We start from the raw sequence: 17,555 nt of genomic DNA, 5'->3' as shown, positions 1-17,555 counted from the left end.
AGCGGACACGCGCTCGATGGCCTACGCGGCGAGAATGTACGCACTGCCTATTATAAGCATAGCTCATGATACGATCAGTGTATATGTTGCATTCAATATCGAGGCTGCGAACTTACATGTACAGCTACGTATTACTACTACGCGACCCCGATACATCCTTTACACGTACGCGAAGAGCTCTAGGCCTCTTCATTCGAACATGTTCATGCATATTGCTTTTTCAACTATAACTCGACTTCTTAGGAAATCACAGGACAATACAATATGTATTAAAAAGACATCGAGTTAGCGAGCTAACTTAGGAAAAAAAGAAGTAAAGAAGTACAATCCATGATATACGAAGTAAGTACGAACTTGATGTTAACTAGTAACTATGATTGAATGCTTGTCTAGAAAACATAGAGAAGTAACAAGTACTTATAATAGTATGGCGTAAGACTTGTAAGAAGTCTAAGATCCATAGAACGAAAAAGATATAGTAAGAAAAGAAAAACCGGATACAACTACAGAATAGAACATAATACAGAAAACACAATAAGGAAACAATAAGAAGTCTTTCGTCAGACAATATCTTAGAGCGAGATAGATCTTGCGAAAAAGTTAGGTCTAACGTAGCTTCTCATAGATACGAGATCCAAAATAGAACGCGGAAGAATGACAACTACTTGAATAGTAACAGAATGAAAAAGTGTAGGCGTAAGAGTAGAGAAATAGTAGGCGGGATAGCGACAATGACGATAAGAGGAGGAGGAAGGGTAAACATGATGATGAAGAGGGAGACGATAGTAAGCGGCGTAGTAACAATGATAGTAAGAGGAAGAAGAAATGTAGATGTAGTGGTGGATAGGATAGTAAAGAGATGGTCTACTCGTCGATCGCATGGAGGTTCTCGCAGATGTCGAACGTGGCATTGAGCGAGTCCGGGCATTTGTGCGAGGCTCGTTGAGTTTTGCGGCGAGTGAGATGGTACACCCACCCAATCGGGGCAACAGATTGTCGCCTCAGGCCTCTGGTCTCAAACCACGGCCGATATTTGACTGTTGAAGAAGACATTCGATTTCGTTAAACCTAGATAGCTCAGGACAACTTTTCGATGAGTCGATTCCCGAGATCCATAATCGAACTTTCAAACGTCTCGTAATTCTGAGTAGACCACGCTGCCTTCTTGTTGACCGTTTCGTTGACGCCGCCGGGAAAGGCAATGTACAGCACGTCAGCCTGACTGTGCCCGTTGTTGCCATTGATCTTTTTCCCGTAGCACTGGGTGGCCAGCGAAATGGCTGCTTCGCCCACCAACGGCTTGCCATCGTCTCCATTCTCGTCTCCCCAAATACCATATACCTAAGTTCCATTAGCTTGGCGGTGGGAGACGAATATAGGTGGGCATCTCACCAGTTGGTCTCCACACACCACCGCCATAACACTCAGCGGCTGCACGTTGTAGTCGGTGGGGTGAAAGGTGGTGTAGCCTTTCTTCTTGCCGTAATTTCCAAAGACGACATAAGGGATGAAGTTGGCATTCAGGTCTTTGACGAAATGCCCGTCGGCTCTGGAGTACTGCTGGACGGTATCCTTGAACGCGGTCTCGGACTGCGTATCGGTGCTTGACTTGCACCGTCCGTCAACCGGGCCGGTTTGCAGCCCGTCGCAGTCGACATCCATATTGGCGAACTTGTTTCCATTGCCGTGAAGGTAGAGCACTCCAGTCTTGTCATCTTGGCAGTAGGCAAAAGCTTGAAGTGATGGATGTGAGAGGATGCCCTGGCCGGGAGGAAGAAAGCTTGGAAAGGACATACTTTTGGAGCCGGGGATCTCATCGTAGAAGCCGTCTTTCAGAATCTTACCCCCCGTGCATTTGCCGTCGGTGATTCGATCGTAGAACGACTTGACATTCGCGGGCACATCCCGGGCCCAGACAGTTCCCGGGAGACAGGCAAGGAAGGCCAACAAAGCGTATCGCATCATGTGATGATTGTAGGATTGCCGGGGGAGGTTGTGGCGCGCCGAAGGTTTATTGCGGGTCGTCTACTCCGGAAGTTGCGCGTACTTGCAATGGGCGAAGGGGTATGGCGAAGTTTTTGTATTCGCTCAGCGCTAGGCAGCCATAATCGCCGTACTTTGCGTAGCCACACTTCACTTACGATGACAAGGGCAAGACGAGCAATGCGATGAGCAACATGCGCGCGATCATGTGCGTTGATGTAGAGCGCGCGCAAGAACAACTCCGAGTACGGTGGCAGCATCGATCCTACCCCGCGCCCCCGTGCTGGCGAGAGTCTGGAGTCGAGCGCCACCTCCGCCGCCAAGGCAGTTTGGGCTGATTGCCACGCGACGCCATGCAGAGCTTCCCCGGATTTGGCTTGCTAGCACGGCGCTCGCCGCTCGCTTCGGAGGTCGCGATGCGTCCAGAGTCTCGATTACCGACAGCCGGGGAAGTCCTTTTTCCGCCGCCCCCAGCCCTACGCCCACGCCCGCGGGAGGGTGTACCTGCAGCAATACGAAATCTCGTGACTGGAGGTGGCCTCGGGCATTCGAACGTCACCCGTGGACCTTGACGTCCACCTCCTCGCACCGGCCCATGAGTCGACGACGCTGTGATGCATCAACATGGCATCCATGAGCGCGTTTCAGCTTAAGGAGACTTCCAGACCGAGTCAGCATGGGGTGGCATATTGCCGAACAAGCAAAGCTTGGCTTCATTTATTCACTTCCAGGTGATATGATAGGCGTCTGACCGGCTATCCTTTTCCCTAAACCTGGGGTGCCCCGGTCTAGATCGACATCCCCAGACTCGCCCCAGGCATTAGCCTCGCCCTCCCAAACGTTGGGCCTCTTATTTGATCGACAGCCCGTCTCTACAGAATCTCCTTTTCCTCGTTTCTCACCTCTTAACCCTCTGCCACTGGGCTCTCTCTTGATCACGATCCTTCTCAACATTCATCCAACTTTTCTCGTCGTAAAGTCGCGATGAGCGGCCAACTCGGCTCTGACCACGACGCCCGGCTCAGTGGCGATGAGCTGAAGCCCGTCGACACCAACGCCTCCTCCCAGGTCAAGGATGTCTTGCACGTCACCCACGAGACGCCATACCGTCAGGTGAACTTCTGGGGCACTTATGTCGCTGCCGGCACCGGTGCTTTGGCTGCCTATGGCGGATTCGTCATGCCGGCCACTTCCATTGCCTTGATCGATGCTGATATCGGTGCGTTTCGTGCGAGCCCCTGTCGTGCCATGGGACATCCAAGCTGACGTCGATGACCAGGCCCAAGCCCCAACTACTACTGGGTCATCCTTGCGTGGACGCTCTGTCTCGCCGTTGGATACACCCTCGTCGGACGTCTCTCTGACATTTTCGGCCGCCGCTGGTTCTTCATCGTTGCCACCCTGTTGGCCACGATCGGCTGTGCCATTGGCGCAACGGCGCAGAGCATCAACACCTTGATTGGTGCCAGTGTCCTGACCGGCTTGGCCACCTCTGCCCAAATCTCGTTCAACTACACCCTCACCGAGCTGGTCCCGATCAAGCATCGTTTCTACGTCCTTACCGGCATCTTTCTGTGCGCCGCCCCTTTTTCATGCTTCGGCCCCTACATTTCCCGCCTGTTCATCGTGCACACTAAGTTGGGATGGCGATGGGATTACTATGCCAACCTCATTGCCAGTACGTTCATCGTTCGTACATTCCTCGCCCCAGTTGCTGACAATCTACTCGCTCAGATGGCATCTCCCTGATCTGCTACGCCGTCTTCTACCATCCTCCCAACTTCCACGAGCTCCACAACCGTCGTCGTACGCGCTGGCAAGAATTCAAGGAGCTTGACTTTATCGGCATCATTCTCTACATCGCCGGGCTGCTCCTCTTCCTCATGGGTCTCTCGTGGGGCGGCATCCTGTACCCCTGGAAGTCTGCACACGTGCTTGGGACGCTCATCAGCGGAGCGCTCACCAGTGTCGTCTTTGTTCTCTACGGTACGATTATTGTCATTCGTGGTCACATTCCTTTGCTAATGATCTGTCTAGAAATCTACGCCCCCTTGAAGCGACCGTTGGTGCCGATGCATTTGTTCAAGAACTGGGACTACAATGTCTTGACTATCGTCTCGGCCGTGGGTGGAATGTTGTATTACTCGCTGAATGGTGTGTCTCTGCGATAACTTACACAGTCCGTTCCGTGTGCTGATATCCAAGCCAGTCCTCTACCCAACCATGGTCGCCGCGCTCTTCACCACCAGCATCACCAAAGTCGGACTCCTCTCTGTTGCCATCGGCGGAGGTGTTGGCCTGGGTCAATTTGGCGCATCCCTCGTTGCTACCCCAGGGGGTATGTTGCGTTGGAAGATCTTCGCCGCGGTCGTCATTTGCACTGCCACAACTGCCGCTCTTGCTGGAGCCACGAAAGAGGCGACCGCGTCCGGCCTCGCCGTCGTTGCCTCCATCTGCATTGGCGCGCTTGAGTCGTTCGCCGGCGTGGCTGTCACGATTGTCATCAAGGATCAAACGGAAATCGGCACGGCTGCTGGTGTCTATGGCAGCATTCGCAGCGTCGGCGGCGTGCTCGCCACTGCCATTCTGACCACCGTTCTCCAGGGCCGTGTCAAGAGCGAGACGGCTCATCACGTCGTCCCCGCCTTGCTCACTGCCGGCCTCCCGGCCACCTCGCTCGAAGATTTCCTTGTTGATCTCGGCGCTGGGGATGTCACGGCCGCGGAGAAGTTGCCAGGAGTTACCGTCAAAGTCCTCGAAGTTGCCGCTGTCACTCTCCGCAACGCATATCAGAAGTCATTCGAGACAGTCTACCTGGTCACGCTTGCCTTTGGTATCATCTCTTGCATCGCCGCCTTCTTCAGCCCATCGATCGAGTCGCTGTACACGGACGAGGTCATGCGCCAGTTGCACCCAGCCGGCGGCAAGCGCGCGCAGGGCGTGGAGAGCGATACCGAGCAGGGTTACGTGGAGAAGCACGCCGTTCAGGTGGTGGAGAAGTGAGCCGTGATACGTTTGGATTTTACGTGTAATATGAACGACTGCTTTATATATACGTATAGCTTGTACACGCTCGCGTTGATTCGTCAAGTGGGTATCATGTCATCTGTAAAGGCCTATCGCAACGCATCAAAGGTAGTCTCGCTTTTTGCTGGTCCGGGTGTACTGATTCATATGCCATTCCACGTCGCCGTCCTTTTTATCGGCGGTGCCTTGTCGAATCTCAAACAACCGAATGGTCATGCGCGGTCCCACTTCCGCTAGTTCCACGCTTTGATGGCTCGTCTTAACGAAGACGTGATGCCGCACCTCGACACTGTCTTGAATGTTTTTGAAAGTCACCACTCTGCTGCCCAGCTTCGTTGCGACGCCCTCGCGTGGGGGGAAGAGATGTTGGAGAATCTTGACCACTCGCTTGCCGAGTGGGGTGGTGAAACCGTCGAAGATGAGGTGAGGGTAAGATTCGGAGACGGTGCCGCGGGATGCGTTGGGAATGTCGTGACGGAGGAGTACGTTGTGAAGGCTGAAGGAAGCCGTTGGCCCGTGGGGAAGATGAGAGATGGTGAGGGCGGTGGGAGTGCCGCGGTGTTCGTGCAGGAGGATGACGTCTGTCAGACCGCTGCTTTTGGCACTGTGCACGAGGTTGGGCAGGACGAGGTTGCCGCGATTGAGTCGGATGGCGGTGGGGAGGAGAAGGCGGATTTCTTTGGCAAAAGAGCCCAGGCGGGAACTGGGGTCGCGCGAGGTGGTCACCAGCACGCGAGGGTCTACCACTCCAGACAGGTAGGAGTATTCGTCGTCCAGATCCAGCTCTTCCTCTGTCGTGCGCTCGGCGCGACTCTCATCGTACTTGTAGTCCTGGCGCAAGGTCTTGTCGTTGGCAATGGACGGATCGAGAGGCTTCCCACTCGCCAGGGATTGTTTCAGCTTTGCCCGCTTCTCCGCAATCTCGGCGTCTCGAAGCGTGAGAGCGCGACGGTACAGATAGTCTCGCCGTTGTCGGGCCTGTCGTTTCAGCATCGTGGACGGTGTGTGGTTGTTGGAGAGAACCAACATCCGCGGTCACAGGAATAATTTGTGAATAAAGTTTGCCCCACCATCCACCGCCGTCCGTGCCCGACGCCAAGTCCGCAATTCACGTTTTGCCCTGCAGATGCCGCAGTAGTCACCAAGAAATCCGCAAACGACTCTGCCCGCAAGGCTCAGCGACCGCCTTCATCAGTCAGTCGTTGAAGGGCGTTTCAGAGTTTCCGCAACACCGAAGCAGGACGCATGACTGCGAACGGCGTCGCCACCCCTCCTCTCCGCCACTGACCACCTTGAAATGGAGGGGACCTTCACCACCGTCGGGAACCACCTCATTGGTGATTCGGCCTCTGCAATCAACGAAGGCGATGACATTTCCACCTTTGACGCCGGCGAGAGTGCGTTGGACAGCGAGTACGGCCGGGGCAACCTGAACGGTGGCCCACGCAGAAGACGCATCGGCGACGATGACGGGACAGATGTGTTTGATGATGAAGATCTGGAGAGCCTCGCGAGTCACGCCTTGAACGGTGGAGCGCCCAACCCCGGCGCCGTGCTCGGCCATGAACAGGAAGAGGTGGAATTGCCCGCGCATGCCTGCTCCTACTGTGGCATCCACAACCCCAGCGCCGTCGTCAAGTGCCTCGCCTGTTCCAAGTGGTTCTGCTCGGCGCGTGGAAACACCAGCTCCAGTCACATCATCAACCATTTGGTGCGCGCGCGTCACAAGGAAGTGCAGTTGCACCCTTCTTCCCCTCTCGGAGACACCACGCTCGAATGCTACAATTGCGGCACCAAAAACGTCTTTCTCCTCGGCTTCATCCCCGCCAAAAGCGATACGGTCGTTGTACTGCTCTGCCGACAGCCGTGCGCAAGCATGGGGGGCAGTGGCAAGGACATGAACTGGGACACATCGAAATGGCAACCACTTATCGAAGATCGCTCCTTCCTCCCTTGGCTGGTCAACACTCCCACCGATCAAGAACAAATGCGCGCTCGACATCTCAGCCCGCAAATCATCGCCAAGTTGGAAGAGCTGTGGAAGGACAATCAGGCGGCCACCATTCATGATCTCGAGAAGGGACTGAATGCCGGCACTCTCGATGATGATCCCAACCCGGTGCTGCTGCGCTACGATGATGCATACCAGTACCAGAACGTGTTTGGCCCGTTGGTCAAGATTGAAGCAGACTACGACAAGAAGTTGAAGGAGGCGCAATCGCAGGACAACCTCATCGTGCGGTGGGACTTTGGCTTGAACAACAAGCACCTTGCATCCTTCACCCTACCGAAACTGGAACTCGGTGATGTCAAACTGGCCGTTGGCGATGAGATGAGGATTCGTTACTCTGGCGAGCTGCGGCCGCACTGGGAGGGCGTGGGCTATGTCATCAAGATTCCCAACAATCAAAGCGACGAAGTCACGATCGAGCTACGCACTCGCGGCGATCACAAGTCTGTCCCCACCGAATGCACCCACAACTTCACCGCGGACTACGTCTGGAAGGCGACGAGTTTCGATCGCATGCAGCTTGCCATGAAGACGTTTGCTCTGGACGAGATGAGTGTATCTGGCTACATCTTCCACCGCCTGCTCGGGCATGAAGTTGCCGCTGCGCCCATGAAAAGTCAACTGCCACGCAAATTCAGCGTACCTGGCCTGCCCGAACTCAACGGCTCTCAAATCAATGCGGTCAAGTCAGTCCTTCAGAAGCCGCTTTCTCTCATTCAAGGTCCACCAGGGACGGGCAAGACGGTCACTTCTGCCACCATCATCTTCCATCTGGCCAAAGTCAATCAAGGCCAAGTTCTCGTTTGTGCTCCTTCTAATGTCGCCGTCGACCAGCTTTGCGAGCGCATCCATTTGACAGGCCTCAAGGTGGTGCGCGTGACGGCCAAATCCCGCGAGGATGTTGAATCATCCGTGGGCTTCCTGTCCCTGCATCGCCAAGTCGGCATGAACGATACCAACCCTGAGCTGGCAAAGTTGATGCAGCTGAAGTCGGAACTTGGCGAGCTGTCATCCCAGGACGAGAAGAAGTTCAAGACCTTGACCCGTGCTGCGGAAAGGGAGATTCTCCAGAATGCGGATGTCATTTGCACCACCTGCGTCGGCGCTGGTGACCCACGACTGGCCAAGTTCAAGTTCCGCACCGTTCTGATTGATGAGAGTACGCAGTCGGCCGAGCCCGAGTGTCTGATCCCCCTGGTACTGGGCTGCAAGCAGGTTGTCTTGGTCGGAGACCACCAGCAACTTGGACCAGTGGTCATGTCAAAGCGCGCGGCCAAAGCAGGTCTCAATCAGAGTCTGTTTGAGCGTCTGGTCATCCTCGGCGTCGTTCCTGTGCGCCTGCAAGTGCAGTATCGTATGCATCCCGCGCTCTCGGAATTCCCCAGCAACATGTTCTACGAAGGTTCTCTTCAAAATGGTGTCACGATGCAACAGCGCATTCGTCGGGATGTCGACTTTCCCTGGCCGGTGGGTGAGCGACCGATGATGTTCTGGTCGAATCTTGGAAACGAAGAGATCAGCGCCAGTGGCACTTCCTACCTCAACCGCACCGAAGCGAGCAATGTGGAAAAGATTGTGACTCGCTTCTTCAGGGCAGGCGTCAAACCCGAGGATATCGGCATCATCACGCCGTACGAGGGGCAACGCAGCTTTGTCGTGCAGAACATGGCCAACTCCGGCTCCTTCAAAAAGGACCTCTACCGCGAGATTGAAGTTGCCAGTGTGGATGCATTCCAAGGGAGAGAGAAGGATTTCATTGTCCTGTCTTGTGTGCGTTCCAATGAACATCAGGGCATCGGCTTCCTGTCCGACCCCAGGCGTTTGAACGTCGCCCTCACCCGTGCGCGGTACGGTCTGGTCATTCTGGGCAATCCAAAGGTGTTGGCCAAGCACCCGCTGTGGCACTACCTTTTGCTCCACTTCAAAGAGCGTGACTGTCTTGTCGAGGGGCCGTTGAGTAACCTGCAGACCTCGCTTCTACAATTCGGTCAACCCAAGATGGCATATCGTGGACCCCAGCGCTATCAAATGGCCATGCAACATGCCACGCACATGGCGGCTGCCACCGGCAACCGCATGAATGGCAGACGCGATGGAGGCGTGGGAGGCGCGGATGGTTCCAGCGTCGTCGGCTACATTCCCGATGACATTTCATCAGTCCATTCGTCTGCTCTCGGCGGCGCCTCACTACCCAGTCAATATCCTCCCATGTTTCAAGGATTTCAGGAGACCTGGCCACAGCTTCCAGCAGGTCAGCGCAATGGACCCTTACCATCTCGTGGGCCCCGTGCACCCGAGTCTGTGGCAGGCGAAAGCGTTGCAGCATCGGAAGTGACGGATATCTCGGCGAAGCCCGGGCAAGGGGGGGTCAGCCTTGCAGGTCTGAGCGTCAACGATCTCAACAAACAAGCGAGTCTCTCTCAATCCGACAAGCTGCGACGTTATGTGGAAGGCCAACAGCAAGGCGCGCCTCAACCTCCTATCGGTGCTGGACGGAATGCCCATCGCAACACGCTGGAGCTGGACGAAGATGCGAGGAGCATCAGCACGTCGTTTGCCAGCCAGGTTGGAGGCGTGAGTGGGTACGATTGAGGGCTATGGACGGAGGCAGTATTGCAAGATGAGAGGACCGCCAACATCAGGCTAAATGGCCGTCATGCGAATGTGATCGCCATGCTCCCGCTCGCCGACTCGACCGCTGTATCCGGTCGATCTGCTCGACATGAAGCGGAAGGCACGGCATTTTTGGACGCAGGAGAGCGGCCGGGACCGACGCAGCAGCAAGGAGTACCAACCGCGATGGAAGGCTTGCAGATAGCTTGAGATGGTATATCGTCCTTTGACTTTTCCACCCCCACAGTAGACTGCCTTCTTGACCCGGACCCCGCATGTCGATCATCACGTCGATCACCAACTCTCCTCCACTCGGGCCCGCTCCGTTAGAAATTCATCCGGTTAGGCGTCATCTCCCGCTTGCTAAGTCAGGGGTAGCCTTGCACTTCATGTCGACCATAATTTATCCGTCGACACCTTTGTGAACAGAACGAATGCATGGCAATTTGCACCCGAAATTATCAAAACCTATAGTCTTGTGGGCGCGGTGGACGCGGATGCGGGGGAGGGTTGGAGCTATGATGCGGAAGGCCAGTTGCAGAGAGTAGATTGCAAGCGGATCCGCACAATGACAATGGTCTTGAGCATTTCAATTTGCAAGCATGAGATTCCCGTCCTTGAGCAGCCTTGCGGCGCTTAGCGCGTTGGCATCGTCATGCCTGGGGTTGGTCATCCGCGAGACCATTCCTCCAAACTCTGGCGTGGTGTGTACAAGGCTGCAGCGAATCACCAAGCCACGCTGACGTTCGTCTAGGTGACATTTGACAAACACTCTCTCTTTGTCCGCGGTGAAAGAGTCATTCTCTATGCCGGAGAGTATCATCCTTTTCGTCAGGCCGTGCCGGACCTCTGGCTCGACATCTTCCAGAAGATGAGAGCCATGAGCTACACAACTGCTTCTTTTTACGTCGATTGGTTCCTTCTTGAAGGAGAGCAAGGCGTGTTCCGTGCCGATGGGGTCTTTGATATTGCCAACTTTATCGACATGGCCAAGCAGCTGGAATCTATCTCATTGCTGTGGGTATTTGCCGTGACTGCCGAGCATTGCAGTACTGATTGTGTCTCAGCGGCCCGGTCCATACATCAATGGTGAGACGGCTGGTGGAGGGATGCCTGGATGGATTCGAAGAGTGCCTGGCGCTCCCCGCACGATGCAGCCCGACAACAAAGGTTTTCAGAATGCTTCGCTGAAGTCGGTCCTTCCCTTGTGCCTTGCAAAAATGGAAGCTGACAACATATAGCTATTGGACGAACATTTGCAAGATTCTAGCCGACGGAAAAATCGACAACGGCGGTCCTGTCATTATGGGTTTGTTCTATCAGGCCATGCTCGTAATGCCTTGCTGACTCCTCTTCCAGTCCAAATTGAGAACGAATATGTCTTCACCAATGGCTACACCTACCAGCCGGAATACCTGCAAAAGTACGAAGACGTCTGTCGGCTAGCTGGGGTGGTGGTTCCATTCTCCTACAACGACATCACTCGGCCTGCAGCGGCCGGACAATTCGCATATGGCAAAGGCGTTGGCAGTGTCGAAGTCTACGGCCAGGACTCCTACCCTCTTGGATTCGGCTGCGGCGACCCCAGTTACTGGCCACCGCCGGGTTACGGTCTTGGCTTCCCCGAGAACTATGCCACTTTGCATGCTGTTCAATCGCCTCTCAGCCCCATGGCCATCTTGTAGTACCAAGGCGGAGCTATCGACGGTTGGGGTGGCTACGGCTACGACCAATGCGCCATCGTTGTCGATGGCTCAGCCGAACGTCTGCTGTACTTGACTGCAGTCGAGTTTGTCACCACTGTGCAGAGCATCTACATGACGTACGGCGGGACCAACTGGGGCAACTTGGGCCAGCCGTATGGGTATACATCTTACGACTACGGTGCGGCCATTGCCGAGAATCGCACCATCACGAGGGAGAAGTATGGCGCGGCGTAATGGTTGCCACCGAGATCACATGGAGCCCCGGCTACCTCTCGGCCAATGCTATTAACAACACCAACCAGGTCGGCCAGTATCCGAATAATGACTAGCTCGCGACGGCCCAGGCATACAACAACGTCACCGGCGCCCGCTAATTTGTCGTTCGCAGCGCCGACTACACCAGCTACAATCAGGTTTCCTATAATCTCACCGTCCCCACCTCTCTCGGAAACATCACCTTCCCTCAAACGATTCTGCAGCTCGTCTTGAACGGTCGCGACGCCAAGCTCCATCACGTCGATTACAGCATCGGCAACAACGTATCCATTTGGTACTCGTCTCCCGACATCTTCGCCTACAGCGCCGACCAGTCCGGCAAGAGCGTGCTTGTGGTTTACGGCGGGTATGCCGCGAACAGCGAACCCCAGGAATTGGCCTTTATCAACACCAACCTCGCCAAGCCTACTGTGGTGGAAGCCAATAACGTCACATTCAGCAAGGTCAAAGATCATCCAGTCATGTCTTGGACTGACTCGCCCACCCGAAGAGTGGTCAATTATGCCAAGGCGTTGGTGTACATCCTCGACCGTGATTCCGCCGTCAACTACTGGCGAATCCAGCTTTCCAACAGCACTGCGCGACCATATACCAATCCCAACGCTCCTTCAATCATCATCACCGGTGGCCAACTCATCCGGACGGCCAAATTGAGCGGACGCAGCGTATCAATCATGGGAGATGTCAAACCCATTGCGTTTGAGATTATCGCCGGCATGCCCAAGAACTTGAGTACGGTCAAGTTTAACTAGAAGAAAGTGGCATTTGCCAAGACGTCGACCGGAACCATCACCTTCAACGTTACGTACACCGCTCCCACCGTATCGCTTCCCAACCTGAACACCCTTGACTGGAAGTACATTGACGATTTCCCGGAGCTGCAGCTCAGCTACGATGATTCCAAGTGGCCCAAGGCTAACATTATTCACTCGCCCAACGATGAGTTTGATCAGGGCACTCCGACCTCGCTCTCCGCCAGCGACTACGGATTAAATACTGATTCGCTGATCTACCGTGGCCACTTCAACGCCACCGGTAATGAGACGTTTTTCGCCATCGACACCGCCGGCGGTCTTGCCTTTCCCACCCAGTGCTTCTTCAATGGCCACTACATTGGTGGCAATACTTCTTACTGGGCCGGCAACGCTTACGACATTAATCGCTCGGACAACTACTCGATTGTCACTCCACTGAAGCCGGGTCCTGCTGTCATCACCATGGTGAGTTTGTCCTTACATCTGCTTTTCCCTCTCCCGACTAACGCTTCTCAGCTCATCGATCACATGGGCATGGACGAACAGCCGCACGTGGGAAACGTCCAGTTCAAGCTCATCCGTGGGATCAGTCATTACCAGCTCGACGGGCACAATCAATCAGACATCACCTGGGTTCTGACCGGTAACTTGGGCGGCGAGAAGTACTATGACAAGTCTCGCGGTCCTCTCAACGAAGGTGGTGTGTACGCCGAAAGGCACGGATACCATCTTCCCAAGGCGCCGACGAGCTCATGGGCATCCGGCAAGCCGACCGACGGGCTCACCCAGGTGGGCAATCGCTTCTACTATGCCACATTCGACCTCGACCTCCCCGAGGGCTACGATATCCCGCTGAGTGTCGTGTTTTCCAACGGCGACAACGCAAACTCGTATTACCGCGTGCGGATGTTTATCAATGGATGGAACTTTGGCAAATATGGTGAGTTCTCTCAATTCTTTCACGTTGATCAGGTCTAACGATAAGCAGTGCCCAATGTCGGACCGCAAACCAACTTTCCCGTTCCTGAGGGCATCCTCAACTACCGCGGCACCAACTACATTGCGCTCGGCCTGTGGGCGATGAATCCCGATGGGGATGCTCTGGGCTCCATTGACCTGGTTGCTGGACAACCTATCCAGTGGGGTTACAAGACTCCGGCGCTTGTGAATGGGACAGACTATGAGCCGAGAGCTGGCGTGTATTAGAGGGGGGCCAGGGGGCAGTTTGTATTAAATGTAAGATAGAGTAACTGTTCGTTTACAGGCTTCACCGGTATAAAACAAGTTCCAATGTCACAGCCAAGCAACTCCGTCATGATAGAGGGGTTTGTTACTTGGCGGCGGGGCGCTTCTCGAACGTGTTCAGGCACCTGGTCGTTCCTGCTGCATCCTTCCCCTGCTATTGTTTGATTCGAGTGGTGCCAAGTTGAGATAAGCTGGGTCGCTTCGGCTGTGCCCAGGTTATGTTTGAGGGGTAGCTGTGGAGGGGAATGGTCGGCGATGAATGACCCGTCATGCTGTATATAAAAGGTGAGAGTGATTCGCGGTGCTGAGAAACTCGGTCATTGTTTGCAACTACACAATCAGATCTCATTGACTTTACAAGATTATCAATATGGAGAGAGGCGAAGTACGTTATCTCGAGGCATTATATGACGCCAACGCTGACATGGCGGAATAGCATCACGGACGAGGTGGCCATCGCGGAGGAGGAGAAGGTGGACGCGGAGGCCGCCATGACGGCTTCGAGCGGGAGGAGAGACGTGATGATCGGGAGGAGATCCGCGACGACCGCAAGGAACTCCGCGACGCCGATACCAGAGAGGAGCGTCGCGAGGCTCGCCAAGAGCTCCGTGAGGATCGACAGGAGCTCCGAGAGGATGGCGGAGGGCATCGCGGCGGTCGTTTCGGTGGTGAAGGCGGGCATCGCGGCGAAGGCGGTGGAGGGGGCCATCTCGGAGAAGGTCGTGGAGGCGGCGGCCATCGCGGAGAAGGTCACGGGGGAGAGCATCGCGGAGAGGGTCGTGGAGACGGACCTCGCGGCGAGGGTCGTGAGGGCCACCGCGGAGAAGGCCATCGTGGAGGGCATCGCAACGATTAAGTTGGATAATTTTCCACGCCGACGTGTTTCTCCAATTGCATGAGACACGAGCTCACACTCTCACATCGTGACCCAGTACCTGAGCCAGCATTGGCGTTGCCAAAGCACCCCTCGTCTAATCGAGAAACCATTTTGGCAACTCAGGTCCCCAGACGGCCAAAGCCTCGTCGGCGGCCGAGCCCCAGCCTATGGGCGTATCTTGATTGACCAGATCACCATCTGCGTAGTGCTCAATCATGTTGCCACTCGTATCCGCCCAGTAATCGAAGACTTGCGAGCCGAGGATGTGCCTTCCCACGCCCCAGACCGGTGTATAGTTCTGCTTTGCAAGCCATTGGTGTCCGAGCTGCTGCGTGTCGAAATCGTGCACCTCGAAGCTCGCGTGATGGACGTGAGATGTTTTACCGGCACCGAAGAAGACGGTATGGTGATCGACAGGCTCCTCTCCACGGTCTACGTGCAAGAAGACAACCACTTCCTCCCCTCGCTTGCCGTCTTCCGTCGGAGCGGAGAGGAAATCGGTGGGCACGAGGTTGAACGTTCGAGTGTAAAAGTCGAGCTGCGCCTTGAAGTCTCGCACGGTATACCCGAAATGGCCGAGCTTGTGCACGGCAGCAGGGCCGGGAGTGAAGCGTTGAAATCTGCGCACTCTCGGCTTGTCGACCTCGTAGTTCTGGATGATCTTGCCCGGCACCTCCCCGCGCGCCACAGGTTGCTGGCCGTGGATGAGGTTCACTGGAAAGCCGTTCCCATCCTTGACCGTAACAATGTACCCTCCTCCCGGCGCATCTGTCATTTCTTCAATCTGCGATGCCCCGGGAAGCTTCGCCGCCTTTCCCAGATCTTTGTAGCTCTCCACCTCGAACGCCGCTCCCAAGAATTCCTTCGTGGCGCCCTTCTGGCAGTAATACACGTATGGATCTGTCCCGTACCCGCCCCACCACACCCGATCCTCCGTCTCTTTGACAATGTGCATGCCAAAGTCCTTGAGGAATTGGGTGATCTTGACGAGCTCGGCGTGCTGGTAGCGCATGTGGGCGATCTTGACGATGCGAATGTGGGCGGAGGGATCGATGCCATTTCGTCGCTGCCATTCTGCGATGCCTTCGCCCGTCTCTCCTCGTTCTTCCGCATCTCGATCGGGCAGCGAGAAGCCGGCGTTGGGCTTCACATCGCCATGTGGTTGATGGGCGGCGAAAGTGGTTGGTCGTTCGGTGCCGAATTGTGAGGAGTTGCCGTGAGGTGGCACGCGCTCCGCTGTACCGGCCATGTTGACCGGTGTTGTATCGGATGATGAGTTACTGTGTACAGGGAGTGGACGTGAGGAGGGGCGGATGGTGAGATGAGGTAAGCAACCGGGGATCGGTGTTAGGGCGCGGACTTATTCCGGGCATACAGCACCACCTGTGGTGCGAGGTGGGAAGACAATTGAAAGAGCCTCAACGCATATTCGTTAGTTGCATCGTATGTACACTCGACGAAACATGCCAAAGTACACGTCCATCGCCCCGAATCGTAAGTCGTTGCACCTTCACGTTCAGCCCGACGACTTATCGTCTGCGAAGTTGGCCACCTCAATGGTTTTGACATCCTCGTGTCCCTCCTTGCCAGAGATTGCAATACTCTCGCCGCGCTCGAGGTCGCGAGAGACGAGGCCGCCGACCTTTGTAGCTTCTCGGTCTTTGAAAACCCAAATGGTGCGGTCGTCGCTGAAGAGAAGATCCGTCTCTTCGAGAGACTTTTTGGCCGTTTCCTGGAGGGTGGTGTTAGCTTGCGTGAGAACTCGATCATCGGGGAGGCTTACCGGGAAGAACAGAAAGACGGTAATGCCAATGGCATAGCAGAGGGCCATGAAGATGAGGTACAACCGCCACCTTTGAAATGTGTCAGTGAGAGTGTCTGCAATCAGTCATGGATGAACTCACGAGATCTTGTTCATCGCAGTGGGAATGTAGAGCGCAAACCAGAAGTTCTACGTTGTTGTCAGCCTCCAATTCCCAGCGTAGCTCAGACACGGCTTCGACTTACCACAAACCAGTTCGTCGCAGATGACAATGAAGTACCACGACCACGGATGTTCATGCTGAAGACCTCGTTGGGGTAGACCCAAGCGATGCAGCCCCAAGTGAGCGAGAAGAGGGCAACGTAGATGTACACAAAGGCGATTGTCGCGTAAGATGCCGACTTGTTGGCGAATGTGAAGTTGGTCTTTTGCGTGAGGGTGTCGTAGACTGGGGAGCCTGTTGAGGAAGTCAGCGCTGATCAATTGGAGGTGAGGGACAGAACGTACCCTGTGTCTTCATAAGGACACCGATCAACATCATCGCAATGCCCATACCGAAGCCTCCAAGAATTGCAGGCGTGCGACGTCCCCAGGTATCAATGTAGTACATGTCAGGCCACAAGAACACGTTCAGCACGACACCTTGGATGCCGTTGGCGAGAAGCGATGCCTGGGTTCCGGCGATACCGGCTTGTTGGAAGAGGAAGACAGCGTAGTACATGATGCTAGGAGGAAATTGTCAGTGATGGGATTCGAACAAGGGGATAGAAGACGTACACGTTGACACCGGTGACTTGTTGCATGAACTGCACGCCAATGCCAAGCCATGTTCGCCTCCTGTTCGAGCCAAAGAGCATGTTGAAGTAGCTTGGTTGCTTGTTCATCCTCTTAAACTGCATCTTTGACTGGATCTCGGCAAATTCGGCCTAGACCAAGGGGTTGTCCGTGTGGCCTCGGGCGTGCAATCTGCCGAGGACTCGAATGCCCTCGTCGTCTCGACCTATCTGAATTAGCCATCTGCGACGCGTGAGTAAGTGTTGAGCCGTGAGACTCGAGGGGGTCAGTAAACCTAGGAGACTCCGGAAGGAAATACATAGCAATATGTAGACCGATAGTGGGCACCATCTAGAGTCCAATTAGAATTCTCTATGTAGCCTGACCCGCAATGTAGGATGTCCCGTATTGAATCTACATATCTAACTACGAAGATAAAACTAAGTTTTACTTAGAAAAAAAAATGTTTTTATTTTAGTTTATATAGAAAGAATAGAAGTAATAGAATAAATTTCTTTAAAAATTA

General features: G+C 54.8%; 7 protein-coding genes across 7 annotated transcripts; 3 read left to right on the top strand and 4 right to left on the bottom strand.

Annotated features, from left to right (window-relative positions):
• Window positions 1-1,077: 1,077 nt before the first annotated feature.
• On the bottom strand, window positions 1,078-1,962 carry BDY17DRAFT_309186 (fungal chitosanase of glycosyl hydrolase group 75-domain-containing protein; the record flags this gene model as incomplete). Its single annotated transcript, XM_033735299.1, has 2 exons — window positions 1,078-1,341; window positions 1,411-1,962. The coding sequence occupies 2 exons, from the start codon at window positions 1,960-1,962 to the stop codon at window positions 1,078-1,080; spliced, it is 816 nt and encodes a 271-aa protein (XP_033590372.1).
• A 1,005-nt stretch (window positions 1,963-2,967) lies between these two features.
• BDY17DRAFT_309185 (fungal trichothecene efflux pump) lies at window positions 2,968-4,986 on the top strand (the record flags this gene model as incomplete). The annotated part of the gene is made up of 5 exons (XM_033735298.1): window positions 2,968-3,202; window positions 3,263-3,661; window positions 3,718-3,969; window positions 4,021-4,137; window positions 4,193-4,986. The coding sequence occupies 5 exons, from the start codon at window positions 2,968-2,970 to the stop codon at window positions 4,984-4,986; spliced, it is 1,797 nt and encodes a 598-aa protein (XP_033590371.1).
• Window positions 4,987-5,001: 15 nt separating this feature from the next.
• On the bottom strand, window positions 5,002-6,044 carry BDY17DRAFT_294460 (anticodon-binding protein). Its single transcript, XM_033733141.1, has one exon. It carries the CDS (start codon window positions 6,037-6,039, stop codon window positions 5,113-5,115), a length of 927 nt encoding a protein of 308 aa, XP_033590370.1. The 5' UTR covers window positions 6,040-6,044; the 3' UTR covers window positions 5,002-5,112.
• A 4,192-nt stretch (window positions 6,045-10,236) lies between these two features.
• On the top strand, window positions 10,237-13,577 carry BDY17DRAFT_316021 (glycoside hydrolase superfamily; the record flags this gene model as incomplete). The annotated part of the gene is made up of 10 exons (XM_033735977.1): window positions 10,237-10,338; window positions 10,389-10,655; window positions 10,702-10,826; window positions 10,876-10,943; window positions 10,994-11,283; window positions 11,320-11,570; window positions 11,729-12,348; window positions 12,376-12,836; window positions 12,888-13,311; window positions 13,360-13,577. 10 exons carry the CDS (start codon window positions 10,237-10,239, stop codon window positions 13,575-13,577), a joined length of 2,826 nt encoding a protein of 941 aa, XP_033590369.1.
• A 90-nt stretch (window positions 13,578-13,667) lies between these two features.
• On the top strand, window positions 13,668-14,551 carry BDY17DRAFT_115453 (uncharacterized protein). The gene has a single exon (XM_033729243.1). The coding sequence runs from the start codon at window positions 14,024-14,026 to the stop codon at window positions 14,513-14,515; it is 492 nt and encodes a 163-aa protein (XP_033590368.1). The 5' UTR covers window positions 13,668-14,023; the 3' UTR covers window positions 14,516-14,551.
• Window positions 14,552-14,587: 36 nt separating this feature from the next.
• BDY17DRAFT_316020 (Glyoxalase/Bleomycin resistance protein/Dihydroxybiphenyl dioxygenase) lies at window positions 14,588-15,742 on the bottom strand (the record flags this gene model as incomplete). The annotated part of the gene is made up of 1 exon (XM_033735976.1): window positions 14,588-15,742. The coding sequence occupies one exon, from the start codon at window positions 15,740-15,742 to the stop codon at window positions 14,588-14,590; it is 1,155 nt and encodes a 384-aa protein (XP_033590367.1).
• A 163-nt stretch (window positions 15,743-15,905) lies between these two features.
• Window positions 15,906-17,446, bottom strand: BDY17DRAFT_294451 (uncharacterized protein). The gene is made up of 7 exons (XM_033733140.1): window positions 17,325-17,446; window positions 17,033-17,272; window positions 16,763-16,980; window positions 16,501-16,712; window positions 16,398-16,444; window positions 16,277-16,346; window positions 15,906-16,225 (listed from the first exon to the last, which is right to left on the bottom strand). Exons 2-7 carry the CDS (start codon window positions 17,152-17,154, stop codon window positions 16,010-16,012), a joined length of 885 nt encoding a protein of 294 aa, XP_033590366.1. The 5' UTR covers window positions 17,155-17,272; window positions 17,325-17,446; the 3' UTR covers window positions 15,906-16,009.
• Between the last annotated feature and the right edge of the window lie 109 nt (window positions 17,447-17,555).

The sequence above is a fragment of the Neohortaea acidophila genome (genome assembly GCF_010093505.1).
Source record: "Neohortaea acidophila strain CBS 113389 unplaced genomic scaffold BDY17scaffold_4, whole genome shotgun sequence".
Lineage (NCBI taxonomy): Eukaryota > Fungi > Ascomycota > Dothideomycetes > Mycosphaerellales > Teratosphaeriaceae > Neohortaea > Neohortaea acidophila.
Note: the sequence above shows the minus strand (reverse complement) of the source record. Positions and strands in the feature narration are given on the sequence as shown.

Bases quoted from the DNA above. Each gene is read 5' to 3' on its own strand.
- BDY17DRAFT_294460 (XM_033733141.1), bottom strand. From the start codon at position 6,039: ATGTTGGTTCTCTCCAACAACCACACACCGTCCACGATGCTGAAACGA.
- BDY17DRAFT_115453 (XM_033729243.1), top strand. From the start codon at position 14,024: ATGACGCCAACGCTGACATGGCGGAATAGCATCACGGACGAGGTGGCC.
- BDY17DRAFT_294451 (XM_033733140.1), bottom strand. From the start codon at position 17,154: ATGCAGTTTAAGAGGATGAACAAGCAACCAAGCTACTTCAACATGCTC. The intron at 16,713-16,762 runs GTACGTTCTGTC...CTTCCTCAACAG, and splicing joins TGTCCTTATGAAGACACAGG to GCTCCCCAGTCTACGACACC. The intron at 16,226-16,276 runs GTAAGCCTCCCC...ACCACCCTCCAG, and splicing joins CCGTCTTTCTGTTCTTCCCG to GAAACGGCCAAAAAGTCTCT.